We start from the raw sequence: 24,260 nt of genomic DNA, 5'->3' as shown, positions 1-24,260 counted from the left end.
CATGATATGTCACTGGTCAGTCATACGTAAAGGAAATGCTAAAAATAGAAAGTCACCTGTACAAAACAAAACACTCGCACATGGCTTTCACATACCTGCAAAACCGGTTGTATTCGATTGGCTATGCGCGCCAATCGGAATACGCACTAAATATTGCGCATCAAAGTATCAAAGCAAATATTTAATTATAATTTAATTACAACTATGACATTCTCCCCTGCTAGGGAAAATGGCTCCTGACATTTTAAATTACTGAAGCAAATGTCCATGTAGTATTGTACAGACAAAGTATTAAAACACAAACGTATTTACAAACAAGATGAACATCAACTATGTGACATTCTCCCCTGTGTATACTATACGTAATAAACTGGAGTAACCTGGTGCATCCACTCACCGTACCTTTCCGGTTTTCTCACCTGTCTAGTAGAACGTCTAGGGAGGGGTGTTGGTGCACTCTGTACAGTAGATAAATTGCGATTCAAGGTAGAATCAGTAGTATTATAATACGTACTGGTAGTAGAATCATAAGTACTTGGACTATGATGAGAAATAGAACTTGAAAGTCTACTTACTGTAGTAGAATCCTGACAAGTACTTGGACTTTGATGAGTAATAAAACTTGGAAGTCTAGGTACTCTACGTTGTGGAATGATATAAACTTGTCTACCATCAGAATCTGAGTCTGAGTCAGAAGATTCTGAGCCTGAAATAGCAGCGTCACTTACCTTACACTCACTCTCAAGTGAAGGAGTAGGAGTACTTGTGACTGGGGTGGGTGTCTGATCAGTAGTTTTTAAACACAGCATTGTTAAGGCTGAAATAAGGAGGCGGGGCCTAATTTATACGGGAAAAGTTTACTGTGACGTCACACTAAAATACTGACTTTTATGTATTCCTCATAATACCAGAAAATGAAATATTCTGCAACTTTAAACTGCATGAGCATAATTTAAAACAATAAAACTGATCAATGCATTTAAAAAAGTTACTAGTTAAATCCCATACAGCTGGTTATAAACAGATCACTGATCTCGGTGAACTTGTCAATCATGACGTCATTTTGGTAATAATAACGTATTTCATGTGCTGTGATAGGCAGATTGAGGAATTTTTTAACAATGAAAAATGCGTTTTATTATAAAACAGATTGTCATTTACAGGTGTTAAATAGGCTTTTAATACCAATGTATATCCTTTGTTCAGTGTGATTATTCATTAACTATCGAGAGAATGTATTTAAATAATTTCGTCGTTTTTTTATGTTCAGGTTAGGTATATTTTACATCGAGGTGCCTCATTAAATCATTCTTTCGCAAGGGCATACACTAAATAGATCTTAACCATTTTTTGAATATAAATAAAGGATATGTTCCTTAACTTGAAAAGTGCTGCTGCTTTCTTTAAATCGAAAGGGTGACTTTAAAAGTACACAAAATATTTGGTAAAAGTCAAACATATTTCGACATACGCCTATTTAATTCAAATTTTAACTCTTAAAACGCGAATTCCATTCAAAGCAGCAGCACTTTCCAGAAAGTACAAAGTATACAGAAACAGTTAATAGGTTGAATTTTTAATTTCAAATTGGGTATGCCCTTACCGATATTGAAATTTTTTAATGACCTACATTCATTACACGTACTATGCATTCATCACTTGACTGTCCATCGATGGGACCAAACTTCATACAGTACAGAGTAGGTTATACTATGTTATTTCCAAAAGTATTTAAGTTCTGTGATAATATAACAGCTGAATAAAAATAAATTCAGCTTTAATTACAATACCCGATTTGCATTTCTTTTTTCCGTTGATTTCTCATAGTAAGCCTTAACAGTGCTGCGAAGGGAGTGTCTTAGAACCTGGGCTGATCTGCTCTGTTTCTGATAACCTGGGTATATAAGAGATTGGCAACAACATGTTTCTATTCAAAGTCTTAGATTTATCTTTACCATTCTCTTTTTTTCACAATAAACACAGGAATATCAGGGCTGGGCTGTTCAGTAACAATGTAGGGGTCTCTGGCCCACTTATCAGCCAGCTTGTTCTTTCCCTTCAAACCCACATTTCTAATTAATACACGATCACCGACCTGTATTTTAGATTCTCGGACTTTTGCATCATATATGCTCTTATGACGAACTGCGTTCTTTTCTGCTTCTCGTGAAGCAACTTTATATGAAAATTCGAGTCTCTTCTGTGGTTTCTCCGCAAAATTATCGCAACTACGTTTTTTCTCTGACATATCGAATTTAAATTGAGAAACGCATCAATTGCTAATCGTGGATGTCTCCCAAACATGAGGCAGAAAGGGGAATAACCAGTACTCTCATGTCTTGTTGCATTATATGCATGCACAAGTGTACTTACAAAGGATTTCCAGTCATCCTTTTGTTTGTTGTCTAGGGTACCAAGCATCTTGATTAGAGTCTGGTTGAAATGCTCAACCATCCCATTCCCCATGGGGTGATAGGGAGTAGTTCTAGATTGTTTAACACCAGCTATCTTGCAAAGCTCCCTAATGACATGACCTGTGAAATTTCTACCTTGGTCCTTGTGTAACCTGTTAGGGAAACCATAGTGTAATATGAAATTGTCAAACAAAATCCTAGCAGTTGTCTTTGCGGTTTGGTTACGCGTAGGAAAAGCTTGTGCATAACGGGTGAAATGATCTGTTACCACTAAGACATTTTCAAATCCACCTTTACTCTTTTCAAGGGATAAATAGTCAATACAAACCAAATCGAGAGGATGGTAACTCTCAATATTTACAAGTTCAGCTGAAATTTTCTCTGGTGTTTTGAACTTGACACAGCGATCACAGGTCTTTATTCTGTTGGTGATGTCCTGAATCATACCTGGCCAATAGAATCTCTCTTTCATAAGCTGGGTTGTTCTTTCTCTGCCATGGTGTCCTAAATCTGTATGTAAGGATTCAAATGCTGCATCTCTGAAATGAGCTGGTAGAACCAATTGCTTGACATGATCATGGTTTAAAACAGATGTTCTGTACAAAATACCGTTTTCTATTAACAATTTGTCTTTTTCTCTGAAATATTTGCAAACTTCTACAGTCTCTGATTTTAAATCTGACTTAGATAGTACATATCCTTGATTCAATAAATGTACAACCCTACTAATATTCTTATCAGCTGATTGTTCTTTTTGCCAATCAATGTCAGAAAAAACACATGAATCAAGACATGAAGTTTCAGGTAAAGAAGAAAAGTTTGACTCACTCTGTGCCTCACTTTGTACAAAACCAGTACTTACAGTCATACATGAAGCAGATGTGACGTTATCAGGTAGGTATATATTCTCAAAGTAGGGACAGTGTTCTCTGTTTGTAGTTTGTGCATTACAGATGGACTGGACTACATCAGGAATGACATCTGTTACCAAGGGTCTTCTAGATAAGCCATCTGCATCTGCATTGTTGATACCCTTCCGGTAACGGATGGAAAAATGAAAGTTGCTCAAAGCAGCTAGCCATCGATGACCTGTGGCATCAAGTTTAGCAGTGGTCAAAACGTAGGTGAGCGGGTTGTTATCAGTGATGACCTCAAAGTTGTTTCCAAACAGATAGTCATAGAACTTTTCTGTCACCGCCCATTTCAATGAAAGGAATTCCAACTTATGCGCGGGATAGTTTCTTTTGCTGTTCTTCAAACCTCTACTAGCATAAGCTATCACTCGCTTCTCACCATTCTGCTGCTGATAAAGTATGGCTCCCAAACCATTTCTTGAAGCATCTGTATGGAGGATGAAAGGCTTGTCGAAGTCAGCATAGGCAAGGATTGGTGGTGATGTAAGTTTCCTCTTGATTTCCACAAATGCCTGAGACTCCTCATCTCCCCATCTCCATGGTGGTGGTTTGACTTTGGACTTACCTTTTTCCTTAGAGTTTGTAGAATGGCCCTTCAGAAGATCGTTGAGAGGCTTAATGATCTTAGAGTAATCTTTTACATAACTCCGATAATATCCTGCAAATCCTAGGAATGTTTGAAGTGTCTTGATATTGTGAGGGGCTGGCCATTCAGAAATAGACTTGGTCTTCTCTGGGTCTGTAGATACACCTGCTTTACTTACTACATGTCCTAAGTAGGTAACAGTCTCTTCGAAAAACTCACACTTCTTGGCCTTAAGCTTAAGATTATGTCTCTCAAGTCTCTGAAATACAGCTGTTAGTCGGTCCAAGTGTTCGTCAAATGTTTGCGAAAATATGAGTATGTCATCGAGAAAAACAAGACAGTCTCTCAAGTTCAACTCACCCATACATCTTTCCATAATCCTCTGAAAAGTCGCAGGTGCGTTCGTCAATCCGAACCCCATTCTGTTACACTCATAGTGACCAACACCACTGACTGAAAAGGCTGTCTTCTCTTTGTCCATCTCTTCTATCTCAACCTGCCAGTAGGAACTGGTTAAATCTAGTTTGGTGAAGAAGTTAGACCCAACCAATCTGTCAATAGTGTCGTCAATGCGAGGAAGGTTGTATGCATCCTTGATGGTTCTGGAGTTGAGTTTCCTGTAGTCTATGCAGAAACGTAAACTACCATCTTTCTTTCTGACCAATACTATCTTGGAGGAATATGGGCTCTGCGATGGTCTAATAGCTCCAACATCCAGCACCTCCTTAATGTGTTCTCGTACTTCTGCATACATTCCAGGTGGAATTCGTCTGTATGGTTCTTTGAATGGTGTGTTGTCGGTAAGCTTAATTTCATGTTTTAAAATATCAGTCTTACCTATATCAGTTGGTCCGTCTAAAATAAATGAGTCCAACCAGAGAGAAACTTCTTAGCCTCACTTACTTGTTTAGAAGTTAAGTTCTCCTCTGATATCTTGATGTCTAATTCCTGCAAAGACTTTCTGGGTTTCTTAATACCTTGATCCTGTGTTTCAGGATTCCAAGAGTCCAATAACTGTACACCACTTACTGAACATAAAAGTGATTTTGGTGGTATATGTACAATAGAGACTGAAATATTGCAAACCCTAACAGGAATAGTAGTAGTATGCTTACCCTGGGTAAGGAAAATAACTCTAGGACAAACAATGAGACCTCCTGATAAAGAAGTATTTGTTTGCTCAGTCAAAGCTGAAACAATACCTTGGTTATTTCTTACCAGACCTCTGATTACTTTTTTCTCATTTGGTAACACTTGAATGGTATACTTGTTAGTTGTCTTCACTGGTGTTTCATTATTCATACTGTCAAATGCTATCTTCCATTGTTCTGGAACATCCTCTGAATCAGTGGAATTCTGGCTACAAGCATTCCTGTAAAAACGAATGAAATTAGTTCCAAGAATCATAGGTACTTGCCTTGAATAATTTGTCTGGGGAACTACTAGAACAGGAACAGTATATGTAAATTCACCAAAGCAAGGTACATATGTCAATTTCAGCATAGCCACTATATGGCAAAGCACTGCCATTAGCGCTCTGAACATTGAGTTCAAATTCTGAAAGGTCATGTAACTCAGGCCTAGGGTTTAAATTTCTGAAAAATTTTTCTGACATACAGGTATTCATGGATCCTGAGTCAATGAGAGCTTTGGTTTTTATACCATTGACAATAATATCAGATTCATTGGATTCTCCAACTAACCTGTACAAAAGACTGGATGGATTTTTAGTAGAATTAGGGCTATTTTGAAATGAATCTCCAGTTTGCCCCGCAACAGGAGATGAAACTAGTTTAAAGTACTACCTGTACCAAACCCATTAATGTTACCAGACTGCTGAGTTCTGCCAATAAACTGTCTCTGTTGCCATGGTTGCTGAGACTGTTGTTGAATCTAGTGCTGCTGGTTTGGAGGTTGCTGTTGATTCTGAGATTGGAAATACATTCTTCTGCCTCTGTTGCCAAATTTCTTTACTGCCCTGGAAATTTCCTCTGTTGTAAGTATTGGTGGAAGTATTTGTCTGAAAAAAAATCTGTATTATTAAAACCAATTCTTTGGGTTTGATTACTTGTATTTGAACTTTGCTCAATTTTACCCATTCTGCTATCAAGTTTCTTCATCTGAGAAAGTAATTCTGTAAGTTGTTTTTGCATATTTTGCAGTTCAGAATTTTGAATTGTCAATGAATCTACATTACTTGACATAGCCACACTTGATTTTGGAACTGAATTTACAGATTTCAAACTAGTTTCTCCTTGTTCAATCTGTATTATTTCTCTAAGAAGGGAGTGAAACTCTCTTTTACAGGGTAGGGTTGTTATTTTGATGAAACAGAGCAGAGCTATTAAAAAATTGAGGTGATGACATAAGACCTGGCGGGTGTAAATAACCTGGTGAGGGTATGTGACTTGGGATAGGTACTTCACCTAAAGATGGTAGTTTAGGAATGGTACCCCCACTCAAACCATGTTTAACCTTAGGGGTAGTTGGAATTTTCTGCGCTTTCAACAGGTCATACTCTTCTTTTGTTATAACCCTGTAATGTTGTTCTGAATTGATTTGCTCTATAATTTCTTGTAAGTCCTTCTTACCCTTGTTTTCATCAACACCAGTTGCCATATTGATTTGAAAATGATTAACTGATACCAAATCGCAAGCAAAGATAAACTTATCGCAATGCGCATATGTCAACACATAAGCAATCACTCACTCAAATTCTGTACAAATACAACTATATACACAATAAAATGAAAAAAATATATACCCAAATTTACCTGTCTGCTTTAATTTGTCCAATTGTCCTGTTGTTCTCAGTCCTTTGCTTTGGTTAGTAAATCTGCAACATTAAGAAAGTGGTCGCTCGCAGGGAATAATTTTCAGATCTATACACTACTGTACGTGACACGCATCAACAAAATCATGTAGCGACGGAAGATGAAAGAGCGATAACTCTAGATTTTTTACCTAAATTTATATGCGAAATTGGTTGTTTTTTTTTTTGGGTGGTCTCGGATTACGTCCTTGCACACTGTTATAGGTGAAAAAGTACTTCCAAATGTTCTTGAAATCGATTAACTACATATTGGCGCATTTGTATATCTAAAAGAAATACTTAATCTCCGACTTTTAGCGGGAAAATTTTTCTAAAGAAAAATTCTAACAAATTTTAAAAACATAAATAAGCGATATACAATAAAATGATGAATATTTTTGGGTTCTTTGACATGTTTTCTTTACAAATTAACTTTTTGAAAAATTTAACAAACCCGTATTGTTTTAATTCGAGGCAATTAAATAGGTCCTATATTTTCTGTCGTGTGGAATTACGTGCCCTTTGTTGTTGTTTGGCAGTGACAGTGTTACACGTGTTGCAGAGAGGAAAGGAGGTGTACAGCAGTACAGTGCAAATTTAAAGTAAGTTTTAAGACTTTTTAGTATTTTATTGCGGGATAGAGTTCTTTAGAATTACTTGAAAAGTTAAATTTAGTGCATTTTTACACATTTCATTGACAGGGTTTAAGAAAATCGTGAAACTGTCAACTACTAAAATGGCATACAGTTACAGACGGAGAAATAACTGGCCAAGCAGTAACCCTCTCCAGAGTGTACTAAACTTGCTGAGTAGTAGAGAAGTGCATGGTTGTTTAGATGATAGAGTAAGTCTCGTACAACAAATGCTTTTGTTATGTCCTTTTGATGAGTTTAATATGAATGAACAAAACATGCAAGTGCTTCTTAGGCAGCTCATCCTGGGGAAAGATGAAAAAGCTAAATATATTCTTACGTCATAGAAAACTTTTTCATGTCACAAGATAGTCGACCAACTGTAGTGTCAATGTACATGGAGATAGAGATGAGGTTGAAGTCTATTAGAATGCGAGAGTCCATCAACGCCAGAGAAACCCTGAAAGAACTTGAAAAGCAGTTTGTTTATGCATTCATGTAAGTAATTCAAATATCATGAGTATTACTACTTTTGACAAACAATTACCACTGTTAGATATTGAAGACCTTTCTAAATTTGAAATAGTTTTAACAAATAGACTGGCTTTAGATTTATTTGATTATGTAAAATCGAAAGGTATCAAAGAACAGAAAATGTGTCATTGGTTCCAACAAATCGTTTTACACCCTGTTAATTTGAGGAGTTTAGTTACAAATTTGCATCATTTAAAGAAAAGTACACAGAAAAAGAGGGGACTTCTCAAGGATACTTTTTTGCAAGAAAATTTCAGTGTCCAGCTAGAAAGGATAACTTTATTAAAAAACAGAACTCGGAGTCGGATGGATATGAATTTGGCAATCATTAGCCACAGACTTACACAAAATTCAACAGGAAAAGGATATTGAAATCTCACCTCTAAAGAGAAAGTTATCAGATCAAGAAGAGCAAGAAAAAAAAAAACAGAAAAAAATCAATCAAGAACATGAAAAGCAAAATTCTAAAATTTTATTGCGTACCAGTAAATTAAAGTTAAAAGCCAGGAACTCTAAACAGAAAGAAAGAATTAATAAACTTCATTTTCAGAGAGAGAAAACCAAGATTAAAAAATTGCGAGAACAATTTGGTAATATGCAAAACATTTCTTGCAATTATGTGAAAAAATTGAGATTAATGAGACAAGAAAATCAGAGTTTGGAAAAAGAGAATGAGACTCTAAGGATGAAGATGAATGAATTAACTGAACAACTGGATGACAGAGAGTCAACAATAAGTAAACTTAAAACTGATTTACATCAATTAGATACAAGTTGCCAATACCTTGAAAACTTACTAAAAGATAATGAAAGTGTTACAATGTTTGATAGTGTAAGCAGATCTTATATTCCTGCGTACAGACAAACTGTTATGAAATTAACAAGTCTTAGTGTAGCAACATGTAATGTAAATTCTGTAATTAATACCTCTTTATCATTAGTTGGTAAATGTTTAGAAAACTGTCCATCTCGCAAAACTGTAGATTCAATAGTTACTGAAAAAATAGCTGTGGGTAGTGCTTAGGTTGGAGAAAAGTTGCAGAAAGAAAAAAATACAACTCTGTATTCAGATGAAACTAACAAATTTGGCAAAACATATAACACTTTTCTGATCACAGATGATGAAAAGAATGTTTATTGTTTGGGTTTAAGAGATATGTGTAACAAGTCTTCTCATACTAAATTAGAGACCTTCAAAGATTTACTTTCTGATATATCTGAGATTTGTTCTGAAGACGGTAAAAACTCTGTTGGTAATGAAATATCGTGTAACCTAAGAAATTTTATGTCAGACAGAGCTAAAACTGTCATTGCCTTTACTGATTTGTTAGTAGAATATAGAAAAGAAATCATGCCTCAAATTTTGAACTCCTGGAATGATTTAGATGTTGAAAAGCAGGATGCTTGTTGCAGAGTTAACAATTTTTTCTGTGGTTTACATTTGCTTGTTAACTTTGCTGAATCTTCAGCTAAGAGTTTTGAATGCATGTATGAGAAAATAGATAGTTCAGAATCATTTAAACTAGATGGACATGTTATTACTTTTTTGAGATTTTGTTCCAAACTTTTTCAAAAGGTGTAGATGAAAGAAATGGTTGTTATGCAAATTTTTTTACTTATTGTGTAGATCAAAAGGAAAAGAATGCCTTTATTTATTTTAGAGATAATATATTTAATGTTATATTTTTAATGGCAGAATTTGCATTTTTTCACAAGAATCATGTACTGGAATTCTTGAACAATGTCCATGGTGCAACAAATTTCATACAAAAAGCAACTCTCCAATTATGTAAGTCCAACCTAGCCATAGTTGAATGTAAAGTGCTTGGTTTGATATCTAAATTGGTTACGGCTCCATTTTGGCGAGCTATTGAGAGGAATAAACATGTTTTGGATATGAATGAATAAAATTATTATGAACAATTGCTCAAATTTTTTGAGGAGCAAGGTCAGTGTGCTATTAATTTTATAAATGCAGAGAGATACCCTTTTGAAGAGGAAATGATTGTAAAAGATAGATATTATGATTGTTTATGTTTAAAAGATGAAAAAATAGATAATTTTGCTGTGCAAGTAGCACAGAATTTAATTACTTCATTTTATATGATATTGAATGCTGCTATGAAAGAGCAGCTACCAGGAGGAATGTTCTATGAATTAAATTCAGAGAGGATAACAGAAACTTCTTCAGTTATTCCCCACAATAAACTTCCCGAAAAGGCATTTGGAATGTTGGACTACCTGATAAGAAACAGACCAAATGCGACAACACTTACTAATGAAGCATTTGTATTATTTGCGTTCAATAAGACCAGTGACTGGCTTGACCAACTGCTTCCAAAGGAGAGAGATCGATTGTTGAATTTGGCAAAAAAAAAAAACAACCAAGGAAGACAAATAAGAGAAAAATTTTAAAGAAAGATGCAAGGACATTGAAAGACAAAGATTAGAGACACTGAAGAAAAAACAGGAAGAGGTGGTGAAAAGGAAAGAGAGGTTATATAAAAAGAGAGAGAAACAAAACGTATTTATTAATGTTACGCAAACACGTGTTTGTGTTTGTTTATTCTTGTCATCTATTGGCTGTTAGAATGGTCACCTAGTCAGGTGACATAAATATTCATAGCACGGGCTATTACTGGCCGTGAAAGAAATTCTGTATAGAGAAAGCCATTCGAAGGCTCTATTTCGTGCAGTCAACACGTTTTCGTCATTCATCATATTCTGTCATGGGCGATTCTGGAGACGAAATTTTGCTAGAGACTAATGATAATAAGAAAGTTACAAAGGAAACTACTGGTAGTAATCCTCCATTGGATATTTCGGACGTGGTGAAGCTTGTTACAGGAGTTTTGCAGTCACAATTTCAAAACCTTTCAGGTCAGCTTAAAGCAGAACAGTCGGAGTCCATTGCTAAGAAACTTAAAGAAAACTCTACTCTTAAGATTAAATCTGAAGGGAATCGCGCTCAGTACGATTTTAATGCTGAAATTCTTGAGGGTTTAGAAAAACTAGAGATAAGAGCTTTCGAAAATAAAGACAGTGAATCAGTGTCAATAATAGGCGAATTGCGGAAAAAACTGAAAACGCGCCAGAAATACATTCGTATTGCCGATTCATCTCCTGCAGGGTGGAAGACAGTAAACGAGTATCAGTCCAGAGAAATTGCCGACAACTCTGACGATGAGAAGAAAATTAGAAGCGCTGAAAACCGAGCCCTTAGGCAGCAAAGGCAAATCCAGAACAAGCGTTTCCACCCGTATGGCTCCTACAGAGCTTCAACAGCGTCAGCAGCGGCAGGCTCGGCAGCCCAGCTTACTTCTGGTTCTTCCTCTACTGCTACATCTCAGCCATATACATATCAGCAGCAGCCCTTTCGTGGCAAACTCACAAGGCGTCAACCACAGCCCAGCGACGTATGCTTCAACTGTTTTTCCACTGGACACTGGAAAACCAACTGCCCCAAAAACAAGTCACAAAGTCAATGATAAGTATACAGGTTATACAAGCTATTCTACTCTTGCTGGCCAGGTGAAATGCCTTCAGAAAAATAATTCAAAACAAATGTCATTGATAAAGTACAATTTGAAAAGAAATGTTAGTAAATGGAGAGAAATTGATACAAATCCTTTTATTTTGAAAGTTATTGAATCTGGATATGAAATTCCTTTCGTTTCAAATCCTCCTTCTATGTGTTTTCAAAATAACAAGTCTGCTATTAACAATTTTGAATTTGTTACTTCAGAAATTTCAGATTTGATGGAAAACAAACGTATTTTAGAAGTTCCTTTTCAGCCATTTGTGTGTAGTCCACTGAGTGTCGCCGAAAACAAAAATAAAAAGAGATTGATCCTTGATCTAAGTAGGCTAAATAAATATGTCAAGTATGATAAAATAGAAATTGAAGACTGGAAGACGGCATTAGATTATTTTGAAAAGGGTTTTTACTGTATTAAATTTGATCTGAAATCAGGATATCATCACATAGATATAGCTGTGAATTATCAAACTTATTTAGGATTCCAGTGGGAAAACAAGTATTACTGCTATACGGTTCTCCCTTTTGGTCTATCGTCAGCTCCATTCATTTTTACTAAATGCTTAAGACCCATCGTGAAATACTTGCGAAAAAGTGGCATTATGATTGTATTATATTTAGATGATGGTTTGGCGTTCGCTCCTACTGAGGACCAATGTCTTTTAGATTCTCAATTTATTCAGAAAACGTTGTCAGAAGTTGGTCTGGTGGTTAATGTTGAGAAATCACATTTTATACCAACACAAGTCATTGAATGGTTAGGTTTAACATGGAATTCAAATCTATTCTCTATTTCAGTTCCGGACAGACGAATCGATGATGCTATCTGTTGTCTACAGAAAACTATCACTCATTTTCCAAATGTAACAGCGAGGGAACTTGCAAGAGTAGTGGGGAAGATCATTTCTATGACTCCAGTAATGGGTAACATTTGCAATATTATGACAAGGTTTTCTTCTATGGAAATTGCTTTGAAAGAATCATGGGATTCTAAGCTATTTTTCAAGCATAAAGATCAAGTGTTTGAAGAACTAAAATTTTGGGTAGAATGTATGCGTGGTGACAGTACAAGATTTTTACATTCTGTTAAAAGAAAAAATGTAATCATTTATTCAGATGCAAGTAATTCAGCATCAAGTGCATATACAGTTGAAGTTAATTCTAAGGTGTTCCATTTGATGTGGAAAGAACATGAGAAAACTATGAGTTCTACATGGAGAGAGTTGATGGCCATAGAATTGGCGCTGGTTTCTTTTAAGAAAGAACTACAAAATATGACAGTAAAGTGGTTTACAGATAATCAAAGTTGTGCGAAAATAGTACACTCTGGTAGCATGAAGCATCACTTACAAGTTTTAGCATATAATATTTTCAAAATGTGTGCTGAAAACAAAATTTCTCTTGATGTTCAATGGGTTCCGAGATCAGAAAATGAAAAGGCAGATTTTTTTAGTAAAATTATTGATCACGATGATTGGGAAGTTACTAATGAATTTTTTGAATTTATTAGTTCTATGTTTGGTCCTTTCTCTGTAGATAGATTCGCAAACTTTAACAATCGTAAACTTGTTAGATACAACTCAAAATTTTGGAATCCTGAGTCAGAGGCTGTAGATTATTTTTACACAGAATTGGGTGGGCGTAAACAACTGGCTAGTTCCTCCCATTCATTTGATAGTTTCTACTATAAAACATTTATTAGATTGCAAAGCCTATGGTATTTTGATTGTACCTAACTGGCCCTCAGCTGTTTTTTGGCCAATGTTATTCGATTTAGAACTATCTTATAAGGCGTATGTTAAAGATGTGTTATTGTTTAAAGATACAAGTGAGATAATCAGTCAAGGTCAGAACAAGAACTGTCTATTTGGTTCTGTATATTTTGGCTCTGGAATACTTGTAGTACGTTTAGACGCTACAGATTTGTAGTATATGATGGTGTATTGCAGATGGTTTAGGCCCTGGTACACTTTAAACAAAGATTTTTGCCGAGCTGGGCAAATGTATAGATGATGTATTGCAGATGACAAGTGGTCCTGGTACATCAGAGAGGGTGTATTGCAGATGATGAAGGTCCTGATAGACCATATAATATGTTAAAGTTAGAAGATGCTAATTTTTTGCTTTAATAAACACATTTTTCAGATATATTTAAAGTGGGCAGATGGACGGGAATTAATTGTGGATTACAGGATCATCGTCTAGCGGAACTTGCTTCTGAACTACCCAGATATTGTGTAACATCTAAGGTCGAAAATACAGCAAAACAGTACAGGTACGCTTTTAATACCTTTTGTAAGTGGTGTAGCAGCTTTAACCCTGGGATTCAATCTCTTCCTGCTTCGGAAAACAACGTTGCACTATATATTATCCATTTAGCAAAACAATGTAAATCGTCTGGCACAATACATTCAGCTATACATGCCATCAGTTGGGCACACAGCCTAGCAGGTTACATAGATCCTTGTGACTCAGCTTTGGTAAAAGCTGTTAAGGAAGGGGCAGTTAGAGAGACATCAAAACCAGTGATTAAAAAAGAGCCTATAACGCCTGAACATTTGAAAACTCTGGTTTCTACATTTGGAGAGGATGGAAATTTATATAATTTAAGAACATTGTGTATGTGCTTATTAGGTTTTGCAGGATTTCTGAGATTTTCAGAAATAGTTAACATTCGTTACTCAGATATCTGTATACAGACTAATTGTGTAGAAATTAACATTGTTAAAAGTAAAACAGATGTTTATAAAACTGGTCATAAAGTTTGTATTGCTAGAACATTTTGTGATACCTGTCCTGTAAATATGTTGGAAAAGTTTTTAAAATTGTCAAACGCTGACATGCATTCTCCTCTGTTCTTGTTTAGATCTCTGTCATTTTGTAAAAAATTTCAAACTTATAAACTGAGATCGGATAATCGTCCAATTTCTTATACAAGAGCAAGAGAAATCATTTTGGATTCACTTGAAAAGATTGGTTTAGACAAGTGTAAATTTGGTGTCCATAGTCTGAGATCAGGTGGCGCTACCTCCGCAGCCGCCGCAGGTGTTAGCGACAGACTATTTAAAAAGCATGGGCGGTGGAGGTCGGAAAATTCCAAAGACGGTTATGTTAAAGAAAACCAAATTGAAAAACTTTCCGTGACTAAAAATTTGGGCATTTAGGATATTCGTTTTAGTTCTAATCTTCTTTATCTTCGAAATAATTAAACTGCACTTTCAGAGCGCTTCATATCCTATTTCACGAGTTTGTGTTTATTTCATAAATGTTTTATGTTCGTTTGAGTGAAACGAATAAGAACATAAACGTATTTATTAATGTTACGCAAACACGTGTTTGTGTTTGTTTATTCTTGTCATCTATTGGCTGTTAGAATGGTCACCTAGTCAGGTGACATAAATATTCCTAGCACGGGCTATTACTGGCCGTGAAAGAAATTCTGTATAGAGAAAGCCATTCGAAGGCTCTATTTCGTGCAGTCTTATAAGTCCCACCCACCCGCCCATTGCTTAGTTTTTGAATGCTATATTAGATTCATACCTTGTTGAAAATATTTATTTTCTATTTTGTAGAATTCGGACATTGAGTGATGAGGACATTAGAAAAAAGAGATATTATTTGTAATAATTGTGTGAAATAATTAAACTGCACTTTCAGAGCGCTTCATATCCTATTTCACGAGTTTGTGTTTATTTCATAAATGTTTTATGTTCGTTTGAGTGAAACGAATAAGAACATAACATCAGATATAATTTATTATGGGTTGTGGCAGAGCAACAAAACAGTTGAACAAACTCTTAAATCTATTCCAAAAATATCCGAAAAAAGAAAAGCTCTTGTTGCACAAATACGTTTTCGCCAAACTGTTCTAAAACAAGTGGTAAAAGATAAAATTATATTTAATGTTACTTCTAAAGGAAAACCTTTATCAATAGTACAGTTGACTGAAAATGTAAAAAAACTGATACAGGATGCTGCTACCATGGATAGTACAATTCAGCAAAATAGAGCACCACTGCCATTTCTAGTAGGAAAAAAAGTGAAACACACTTTCGAGGAATATTCGTGGGAAGAGTTATTAGTACTGTTCCAGGCTTTCCAAGTTTCTTTAATATTGTTTATGACAATGATCTTGATTCTGAAGGAAACGTGACAGACTCGACAGCAATTTATACATATGAACTGATGAATGATTATCATGCCAACAAACTTGAAGTAATTCCAGAGGTGGTGAGTGCATTTAGCAAATAGATGAAACAAGGAGTTTCATCTTTATTTTACTTTTTTTTAAAACTTTATCCTGCTGTACAGATAGTACAGTGTCACTTCTTTGCTTTTTAAAACACTGCCTTATCATTACTTTCTACCAATTACTAACATCCGGTATTTTGTCATTATCAAACACATGAATAGTTTGAAATTGATGTTTAATTTTATTAGTATATTCATTAAAAAAAAAATCATAAACATATTAAAAGTACAATATTGATTCATTCTAACATCAATAAAATATTTTTTATGTGTGAAGTTATTGTGTATTTGCAAAGATTAAAAATGAAAAAAGGTGATTTTTAAGTTTTTCAGGCACAAAAAAGGTTTGGTTGATTACTAATTCAGTGTATTATTTTGATTTTACAGGTATCCTGTGCCTTGTGAAAGATCCAAAAATACTTTGTAAAGGGTAAAGAAAGACAATTGATATGAAATAAATTTTTTGGACCATATTTTATTTTGTTTCTATTTTTTAAAAAATGGTAACAGTTTTTTTTTAATTGGACGTGGAAAGGTCCAATATTAAAATATCTGTATCTTCCTTATTTTTCAAGCAAATCTAGAAAATGAAACAGTTTTGGAAATTACACAACTAGTGCTTTAATATGGGGCTAAAAGTTTTTTCAGAACTTGAGTGGAAAAAAATCATCTTCCATAGCTACAAAATGTTCAACAGACAATGACATTGACGGACAAGAATAAACATTGACAGTCAACAAAAATACATCACAGACATTCAATATACACAGAAAAATTGTTTACCTTATTGAACAGACGCGTTTGACAGCAAAGAGTTTATGAAACACATTTTTCTACACTTCCGGAAGTGTAAAAGCAAAACACTTGAAAATTTGAATGGCGAGCCCGATCTTTTTACACATGAGTAACACGCACCTTGCACACAGCATTCACAAAGCTGGCAACCTCACACACCATTACATTAAACATAAAATAATACACACACATGTACAATACAATACAACAACAGAAAGACACAGAACATGAAAATAATTAATAGCACAGATATATCTGGATGGGTTTTATTTTTCACTGATCACTGAATTGCATGGTTACACCGCGGTAATTTCACAACGTTGCGCGAACTCTTTTCCTCGAACACAACAGATGTCAATAAATTCACGGATCACTGGACAGTGGACACCTGTCCTGAAATGAACTCAGGTAGACAGCAGGTTCAGAAAATGTTAACAAGTAGCTAGCGTAATATTAAGTGCACTGAATTCAAACACATTCCGTACGGACTCCAAGCTCGTACTGAGTACAATCATGAACAGAACTCACTTGTCATGACTAAAGAATGTAGAATGTACGTAGAAAAGATATAGATGTAGGCCTACTATTTTGAATCTGGGCGTTGGTCGTCACAGCGGCACTGGCGTTTCGGCCTTGTCCCAGGAACTGGAATCTGGATCCTGGTTTCCCTCACAGTAACATCAAGAGATGCGTGGGCGCCATATGTCACAAGGTCACGGTCTTGTTAGAAGAATTCAAAACAAAACTGGTTCGATCGTTTTACAATTTATTGATGGATATAAAGAAAAACCTAGAAAATAGAAAACACTGTCACAACACTCATACAAAACAATACACATAGACAAACACGAAACAAAAAGACATTTCGACATTTACGAAAAGTGATAATTAATTAAGATATTCAAACGACTGCCAGTAGATCGTTACATAAATTAAACAAGTAAATGAATTACAAGATTAATGAACATCTTACCAGGCATCCAGTATTAAATAAGAAATGAAAATATACGTTGAACATCGATTGAATCGATCTGTGATGATATATATATATATATATATATATATATATATATATATATATATATATATATATATATATATATATATATAGCAATCTGCTACCGTAAAGGCTGTAAAGCTTGGGGTGGGGATTTCGGCGGGTTTCTTACTTTATATAGTGCACGGGTTAGTAAAACATGCATATAATTTAGTATAACGAAATCCATTGGTCCATGGTAGGTCACTGGTCAGTCATACGTAAAGGAAATGCTAAAAATAGAAATTCACCTGTACAAAACAAAACACTCGCACATGGCTCTCACATACCTGCAAAACCGGTTGTATTCGACTGGCTATGCGCGCCAATCGCAATACGCACTAAATATTGCGCAAAGCATCAAAGCAAATATTTCATTATAATTTAATTACAACTGTGACATATACAGTGGATATTTATATATATGTTTGTCGGATATTTATATATATGTTTATTTTAATGCAATAAGTATTTTGATACCCCGGTTACCCATCAACTGGTTAATTTCTTTCCATAATCCTTTTAACGCTAGAACACCTTATCTTATCCTCCTTCAATGAGTAAAAAGTCTGTAAAACAGTTTGTCGTGTGTTGCCACCTTTGTGACGTTTAATAATTTGTTTGAAATTCTCAAAAGTATTATTAACAATGCCATATGATTTTTAGCAGACACAAGATATCAAGATGAGAAATAAAACCATTTTTGTAAAGGGAGATAATCCAAATTTACAGTAATTACCACTTAGATTTAACAGAAAAATCATGAAAATGGATCTGAAAACGCCACTGACTTGAACGAACTAGGGAAAGTTCAGACCCATAAAGGAAAAATAAATGGCAACACACCTCAAACATAAATCATACCAAAAGTGAGTAAAATTTTAATAACTTTCTGTACATTTCAAAAATGGGAATAAACTTATGTCCCGTAATGCAACAAAACAACTTTCTCATGAAATATATATATGACAAGATACTGTTTCTATTAATCTTTTACAATTCAAATTTGATAAAAAAATTTGAATTCACAAGTGTCTTATGAGGGATAAACATATGCCCCCATCACAACCAAATGAGGTTACTAATCCAAGTGTATGCTGTCTGTGGGTCCCAAGTATTAAAGAATGACTCTGTAGAATGTTCGATAAGGGATAAACATATGCCCTTATAGTCGCAAATCATCATCTTATTCGCTGTTTTTTACTAAGTTCACATGTGTGTGGTATTCACTTAAAGACTACCTCGAGCAATGTTTCAGATGAGGGATAGACATATGCCCCCATATTGAAAAATATTTCACACTGTAAGCTTCCTCACCGTTTTAAATGTTTATATGCACGCGATCTTGTCACCTACCAGCCTAAGTATTAACAAATGACTTAGGCACTATTGTTCTGGATGAGGGATAAACATATACCCCCATAAGTTAATGCTCCTGAAAATCACTTCAAAGTCGAGATCCTACACAAATAACAAAACAAAATCTGCTCCGAGGATCCACTTCCACTCAAGCATATATCAACATGGTGTTACGTGTCTTAAGTAATATTTAAATGCATCCGATTTCCATCTACCCAGGAATCTAATCTGACTATCGCTCATCCCCCGTGATGCACAGTAAGAGGCCATTCCAATTCGAAAGGAACGTCCTTTGAATCTATTGACATCCAAATTACAAAACATGAGGCTTTGCTTTAATATGTTTGAAAATTCTTGCCTTGTGACTGCAGTGTTTTGGGGGTAGCAAAACAGGGGCCCATCGGTCCTCCCTCTCATCTTAATGTAGTGTTCTAATGCCCCCACTGGACAATATTTTAAAGAGTTGCAAGAATTAATTGTAAGAGTAAAAACTTTACCATCAGAATGTTTATAATTTTGAAAGTGAATCAAAACTTTACTTTTCTGAAAAGTAATCTGTGAAACTTGTAAAACCTTATTAGCAGTGCAAACTGATGTTATCTCTCCTATTCTGAGGAAGCTGTGAAAAGCCAATAAAAACATTGATTGAAATAATACCCTTTTATATATGTTCGATACTGTATGTTCTAACGCATCACAAATTTTATGCAGAACTTCCTTGGTTATTGGTAAACGAATATCCACTGAAGGTCTTGATTTGCGACAGGGACTTAATAGTTTCTGAATGAGAAAGCATGATGTATTGTCAGGCAAATTATTAATTTTATGTATATATGCTATTGATAAATAAATGACACGATAGAGGAGGCTGCATAACCTTCAGCAAATAAATAAGAGATAAACAAAGCCAAAGTTTCCTGAGACAACGGAAGATCATTACTTATATCAAATTTGTCTGCAAAATTTCTATAAATAGACCATGCCCGTTTATATGCTTGAGTGGAAGCTGGTGCCAATGTTGAAGTCAACAGGTTCCTCAAGACTGGTTCTACGGAGGTAATGTTGGCAGATTGGGAATCATCGTTGGTTCTTTGTCCATCCAAGGAGCAAGTTGATGAACTGCTGCACCTTCAAACGAGACAAGCAATCACATAGAATATTTTCCTTGGTACCCAGATGCCTAGCTTTAAACAAAATGTTAGACTGCAAACAAATTAGCACTAACTCTCTAACCAAATACATTATACTTTTATCCTTAGACGATTGCTTGTTAATGATATGCACAAGGGAATAATTGTCTGTGTAAAAAAAAATGCATTTGTTTTTAAAAATATGACTCCAAACTTTAAGATCTAACACTATTGGGTAAAATTCCAAGAGAGTAAAATATTACATTTTTTTTCCAATTATCATTCCAAGTCCCATAGAACCAGTGCCCACCTAACACTGCCCCATATCCTATAGATCCTGAAGCGTCTATATACAGTTTTAATTCATTGGAATCAACCCACCTATCTGGTAAAAAAAACTGACCTACCATTAAATTTTTCCAAGAAGGCTAACCAAGTACATAAATCTGCTTTTACTTCTTTGTTTAGTCTAATGCGATAATATGCTTTTGTAATGCCAATAGTAGTGTTGATAAGTCGCCTTAAGAATGCTCTACCTGGCAAGACCACATAACAAGCAAAATTAAGAAGACCAATCACTGACTGCATATCCTTCAAAGTAATTTTTCTGCTTGGTAAAAGCTGTTCAATTGTTTCTCTACATTTTTTACCTTTATCAATAGGTAACCTTGCCTCCATCATATCGGTGTCTAATTCATATCCCAGAAAAGTCATTACCTTGTTAGAACCAAATGTCTTATCCTCAGCCATAGGTACACCTATGTCGGCGCAAACTGTTAAAAATGCCACAAGTTTTATGTGGCACTCTGTCGCAGATTTGTCAACAATTAGAAAATCATCTAATACATGAGTCATAAATTTAATTCCTAATTTTTCTTGTGCAATCCACTGAAGTGCTGTACTAAACCTTTCAAATATACGACAGAAAGAACTGCAACCCATCTGAAGACATGTGTCAAAATACCAATGACCTTGCCAAGTGAAACCAAAGTATTCAAACTGTGATAATTTGAAATGCATTAGAAATATCTGTTTTGCAACAATAGAATCCTTTCCCACACTGCTTAATGTTTTGAATGGCATCCTCTACAGAACAGTATTGAACAAATGACTCTTCCTCGGGTATGCCATCATTGACAGTCTCACCTTCCGGATATGACAAATGATGGATCATACGGTACTCACCCTCTGTTTTCTTGCTTACTAGACTTTAAGGTCAAGATCTAGTAAATAACTTGAGACTACTTTTTGGTGCTAGATCCATTATGACGTCATAATCAATTTCAACTTTCTTTTCCCGTACTTTACGGCTTTAGCAGAATTATGTAGAAAATGGGGTATTTTCATGACATTCAAGTTGAAATTGTATGAAAAATAAACTGGATACCTATATTAAATTTGATATTGATTTAAAGTAAAGGCAATGAACATACTAATTACCATTTTCTGAGAGACTGTAGGCAATCTGGATACATTTCCTTTGTCGAATATGAGAAAAACTTTTATATTCATGACCATTTTTCTTAATTTTTCATTGAAAATGACAGTTTAAAATACAGTTTTTCATATTGTTTATCTACAAATTATGCCCCGAAACACCTTATTTGAACAAGCTAAAGTTGTAAAGCATCAATAAAGGAATTTATTTCTCAAGTTTGATAAATCTGTAGGCACCTTTCATTTACTAGATCTTGACCTTAAGGGGAACAATTTAAAATTGGCAGTGGTTTCTCTTTGAAAGGACCCATAATTCTACCCAAATTTATCTCCTTTTCTAACTTTTTGCTAATAACTTCTGGTAAGTCCAGTGCTGATTTTAGATTTTTTGAAAGAGTATTTCTACTTTCCCCTGTATAACCAATGTGGAAACCATATTGAAAACCATTGACTAAAAATTCTGTTACTGCCTTATCATACCCCACCAACCAGTACTCTAATCTACTGGGATTTACTGGAGTTGGACCCTTTTGTGGGATAGGTTGGCTTTGAGAATTTAGCATTACCTGTGTTGGTTGATGTGCCATTTCCTTGAAATGGTTTTTGGGTTCTGGATTTGTCCAAGACACGAAATGGCCGTTGAATTGGTTTTTTACATATATAGATTGGATGGAAGCCACCACAATTATAACATCTGTGCTGGAATTTGCATTATGAACCAAGCCTACAATACCTTCCAGCTTTGTGATAGGCAAAGCATGACCCCTGAGGGATTTCCTCATACATACCAAATGACGAACGGTCTGGTGTTATTTTGCTTGACTTCTTTTCTGATTGTTTGAGGCGAGCATTAACATATATCTCCATATGGACATCACCCCATTCTACCTCACCTTGTTCTATGAGTTCCCTGAACTCCTTATCATATTTTCTCCAATCCCTTTTTCCTCTGCAATTTGCCTTACTGATTCCATGTGTTTTGCAAGCTTTGACTATGCAAGTGTATCTTTAATGCAATATATTGTCACAAACCTATTCCACGCAGTTACCCAGTCATGCAGGGATAACGAACAATCTCTAACTTCGTCGTCATCTGTGGATCGCATATTGTGGATTACCACCTTACCTGTCTGATCCTGTTCCTCTACCTTGATAGAATATTTACTTTTCCCCTTTTCCTTTTTTAACAACAGAGCCATATCAACATATTGTTTTGACCAAATTTTTGATTTTATTTTGTCAGAAACAGTTTGCCTCTATCGGTACTGATGAGCTTACAAAACCTGATTTCTTACCGACATTTGCTGCAGGTGGAAGTTCAGTACCTACAATCTGTGAACTGTGTTTGATTACAGCGCCTGATACCAATCCTGAGATACCTGCATCCACTGACTTATTTGTTATTTGACAAACTGACCCAGAAGGACTTGCTGTTAAGCTATTGCTTGATGTAGTGGAAGCATTATTTCCCCTTTCTCCCCCTATATTATTAACAGAGATACTCCCCTGATGTTGCAGTAATGGTTTTATCTCTGCTAACACCTTCTCCGTGACTGACTTTGTTATGGTTTGGGTTAATGCAGCCAAGGTTTCAGAAGGAACATCAAGGGGTTGAGTGCTTGTATCGACAGCCACAGTATCAGTGGTAGTGGACCCTGTAGTTCCGTTCTGTGCACGACGTGGTCTTTTCGCCTGACTTGTTTTGGACTGTTGGGCTTTATTCCTTTTGCCTGGCATAATGCTGGTAAATATACCTATGGAAATTTATAATTTAGGAAGAAGTATGTATCCAATAAATTATGTTATGTATAAATATAAACTGTAAAAGGCTTCGGCATTAATTGACAATGAACAAGAATTGTAAGACCTCACTGTAGCCAGTGTAGGCCCTAACTGTAAGAGTCAGTTACATGACAACGTATTTGAGCATATTGACATTTAACATTACATTATATAACCACTTTCATGACTCAATACAATGTGTAAATCTAATACAACAAATTATAAAGTGATGAACCTTTTCTTACAATTAATTTTTCACCTAATTGATTCTGCCGATTTTCGATAAAACACCCTGTATCACCAACAGTTGTTGACAAACATTTTCCGGAAATATAGTAAATAGTAGAACCAAAAGTGTTTAGGAACAGACCTGTCTTTCCCGAATTGCCGTAAGCCAATAAAAGCACCCATTGTGCGACTGAAAATGCCATTAGTCAACATAACTAAGCCGCTGCTGATCAGTAAGAACTATCCGCCACATAAAACGAAAGGCTGACGTAAGTAATAAATCACCACCTTTGAAGCCGACACCCCTCGCACCGTGTCAAATTCCAAAGAAGGCTGTAGTGCCTTTCTCACAGATAACTACCTGTTCGGCTGTTGTTAATTGTTTTCATCACTACTACAAACGAGGTACTTGAAGGGCTTGAAATGTATCTAAGCGCAGTTGCAGAACAATAAAACCGTGATAAATGAATAATGAAAAACAACTATTTGTACAAGACACAATATTATATAAAGGAGATAGCAACAACAAGTTGAAACTTGGCAAGTACAAAAACTGCCTGAAACTTGTACTTAGGATCTGCCTAAAGTACTGTAAAAATTATCCTAACAACAAAACAATAAAATTGTCTGATACTTTTCCAACTGAATTTTCTTCACAGAAAAAGCATAAATCTGTTATACATTACGAGACATCCTAAATGCCTATCGTACTGTTAAAATAACAAAATATTGTATAATTTCAATGAATAACTATCTGAAAAATTGACAAACAATAAAAGTAACAAAATAGTGACAAACTTTTATTAATTTGA

At 35.2% G+C, this 24,260-nt stretch overlaps 1 protein-coding gene and 1 long non-coding RNA gene across 2 annotated transcripts; both read left to right on the top strand.

The window, feature by feature from the left end:
- The first annotated feature begins 6,931 nt into the window (after positions 1–6,931).
- LOC134255524 (uncharacterized) lies at positions 6,932–16,124 on the top strand. Its single transcript, XR_009989570.1, has 3 exons — positions 6,932–7,328; positions 7,428–7,570; positions 16,069–16,124. It is a non-coding gene; the product is annotated as an uncharacterized LOC134255524 (long non-coding RNA).
- LOC134255522 (uncharacterized) lies at positions 11,149–15,681 on the top strand. Its single transcript, XM_062738057.1, has 6 exons — positions 11,149–11,391; positions 11,638–11,754; positions 12,229–12,354; positions 13,576–13,725; positions 14,065–14,160; positions 15,575–15,681. Exons 1-6 carry the CDS (start codon positions 11,154–11,156, stop codon positions 15,679–15,681), a joined length of 834 nt encoding a protein of 277 aa, XP_062594041.1. The 5' UTR covers positions 11,149–11,153.
- Positions 16,125–24,260: the final 8,136 nt, after the last annotated feature.

This window comes from Saccostrea cucullata, unplaced genomic scaffold (assembly GCF_032062105.1).
Source record: "Saccostrea cucullata isolate Sc308-1 unplaced genomic scaffold, CSIRO_AGI_Scuc_v1 ctg2019, whole genome shotgun sequence".
In the NCBI taxonomy this organism is placed as follows: domain Eukaryota; kingdom Metazoa; phylum Mollusca; class Bivalvia; order Ostreida; family Ostreidae; genus Saccostrea; species Saccostrea cuccullata.
This window is presented reverse-complemented; position numbering and strand designations above follow the sequence as displayed.

Excerpts from the sequence above, each read along its gene's own strand:
- LOC134255522 (XM_062738057.1), top strand. The coding sequence starts at position 11,154 with ATGGCTCCTACAGAGCTTCAACAGCGTCAGCAGCGGCAGGCTCGGCAG. Across the intron at positions 12,355-13,575 it reads TTCTATGACTCCAGTAATGG|ATATATTTAAAGTGGGCAGA; the intron begins GTAACATTTGCA and ends CACATTTTTCAG. Across the intron at positions 14,161-15,574 it reads AGAAATTAACATTGTTAAAA|GAAACGTGACAGACTCGACA; the intron begins GTAAAACAGATG and ends TTGATTCTGAAG.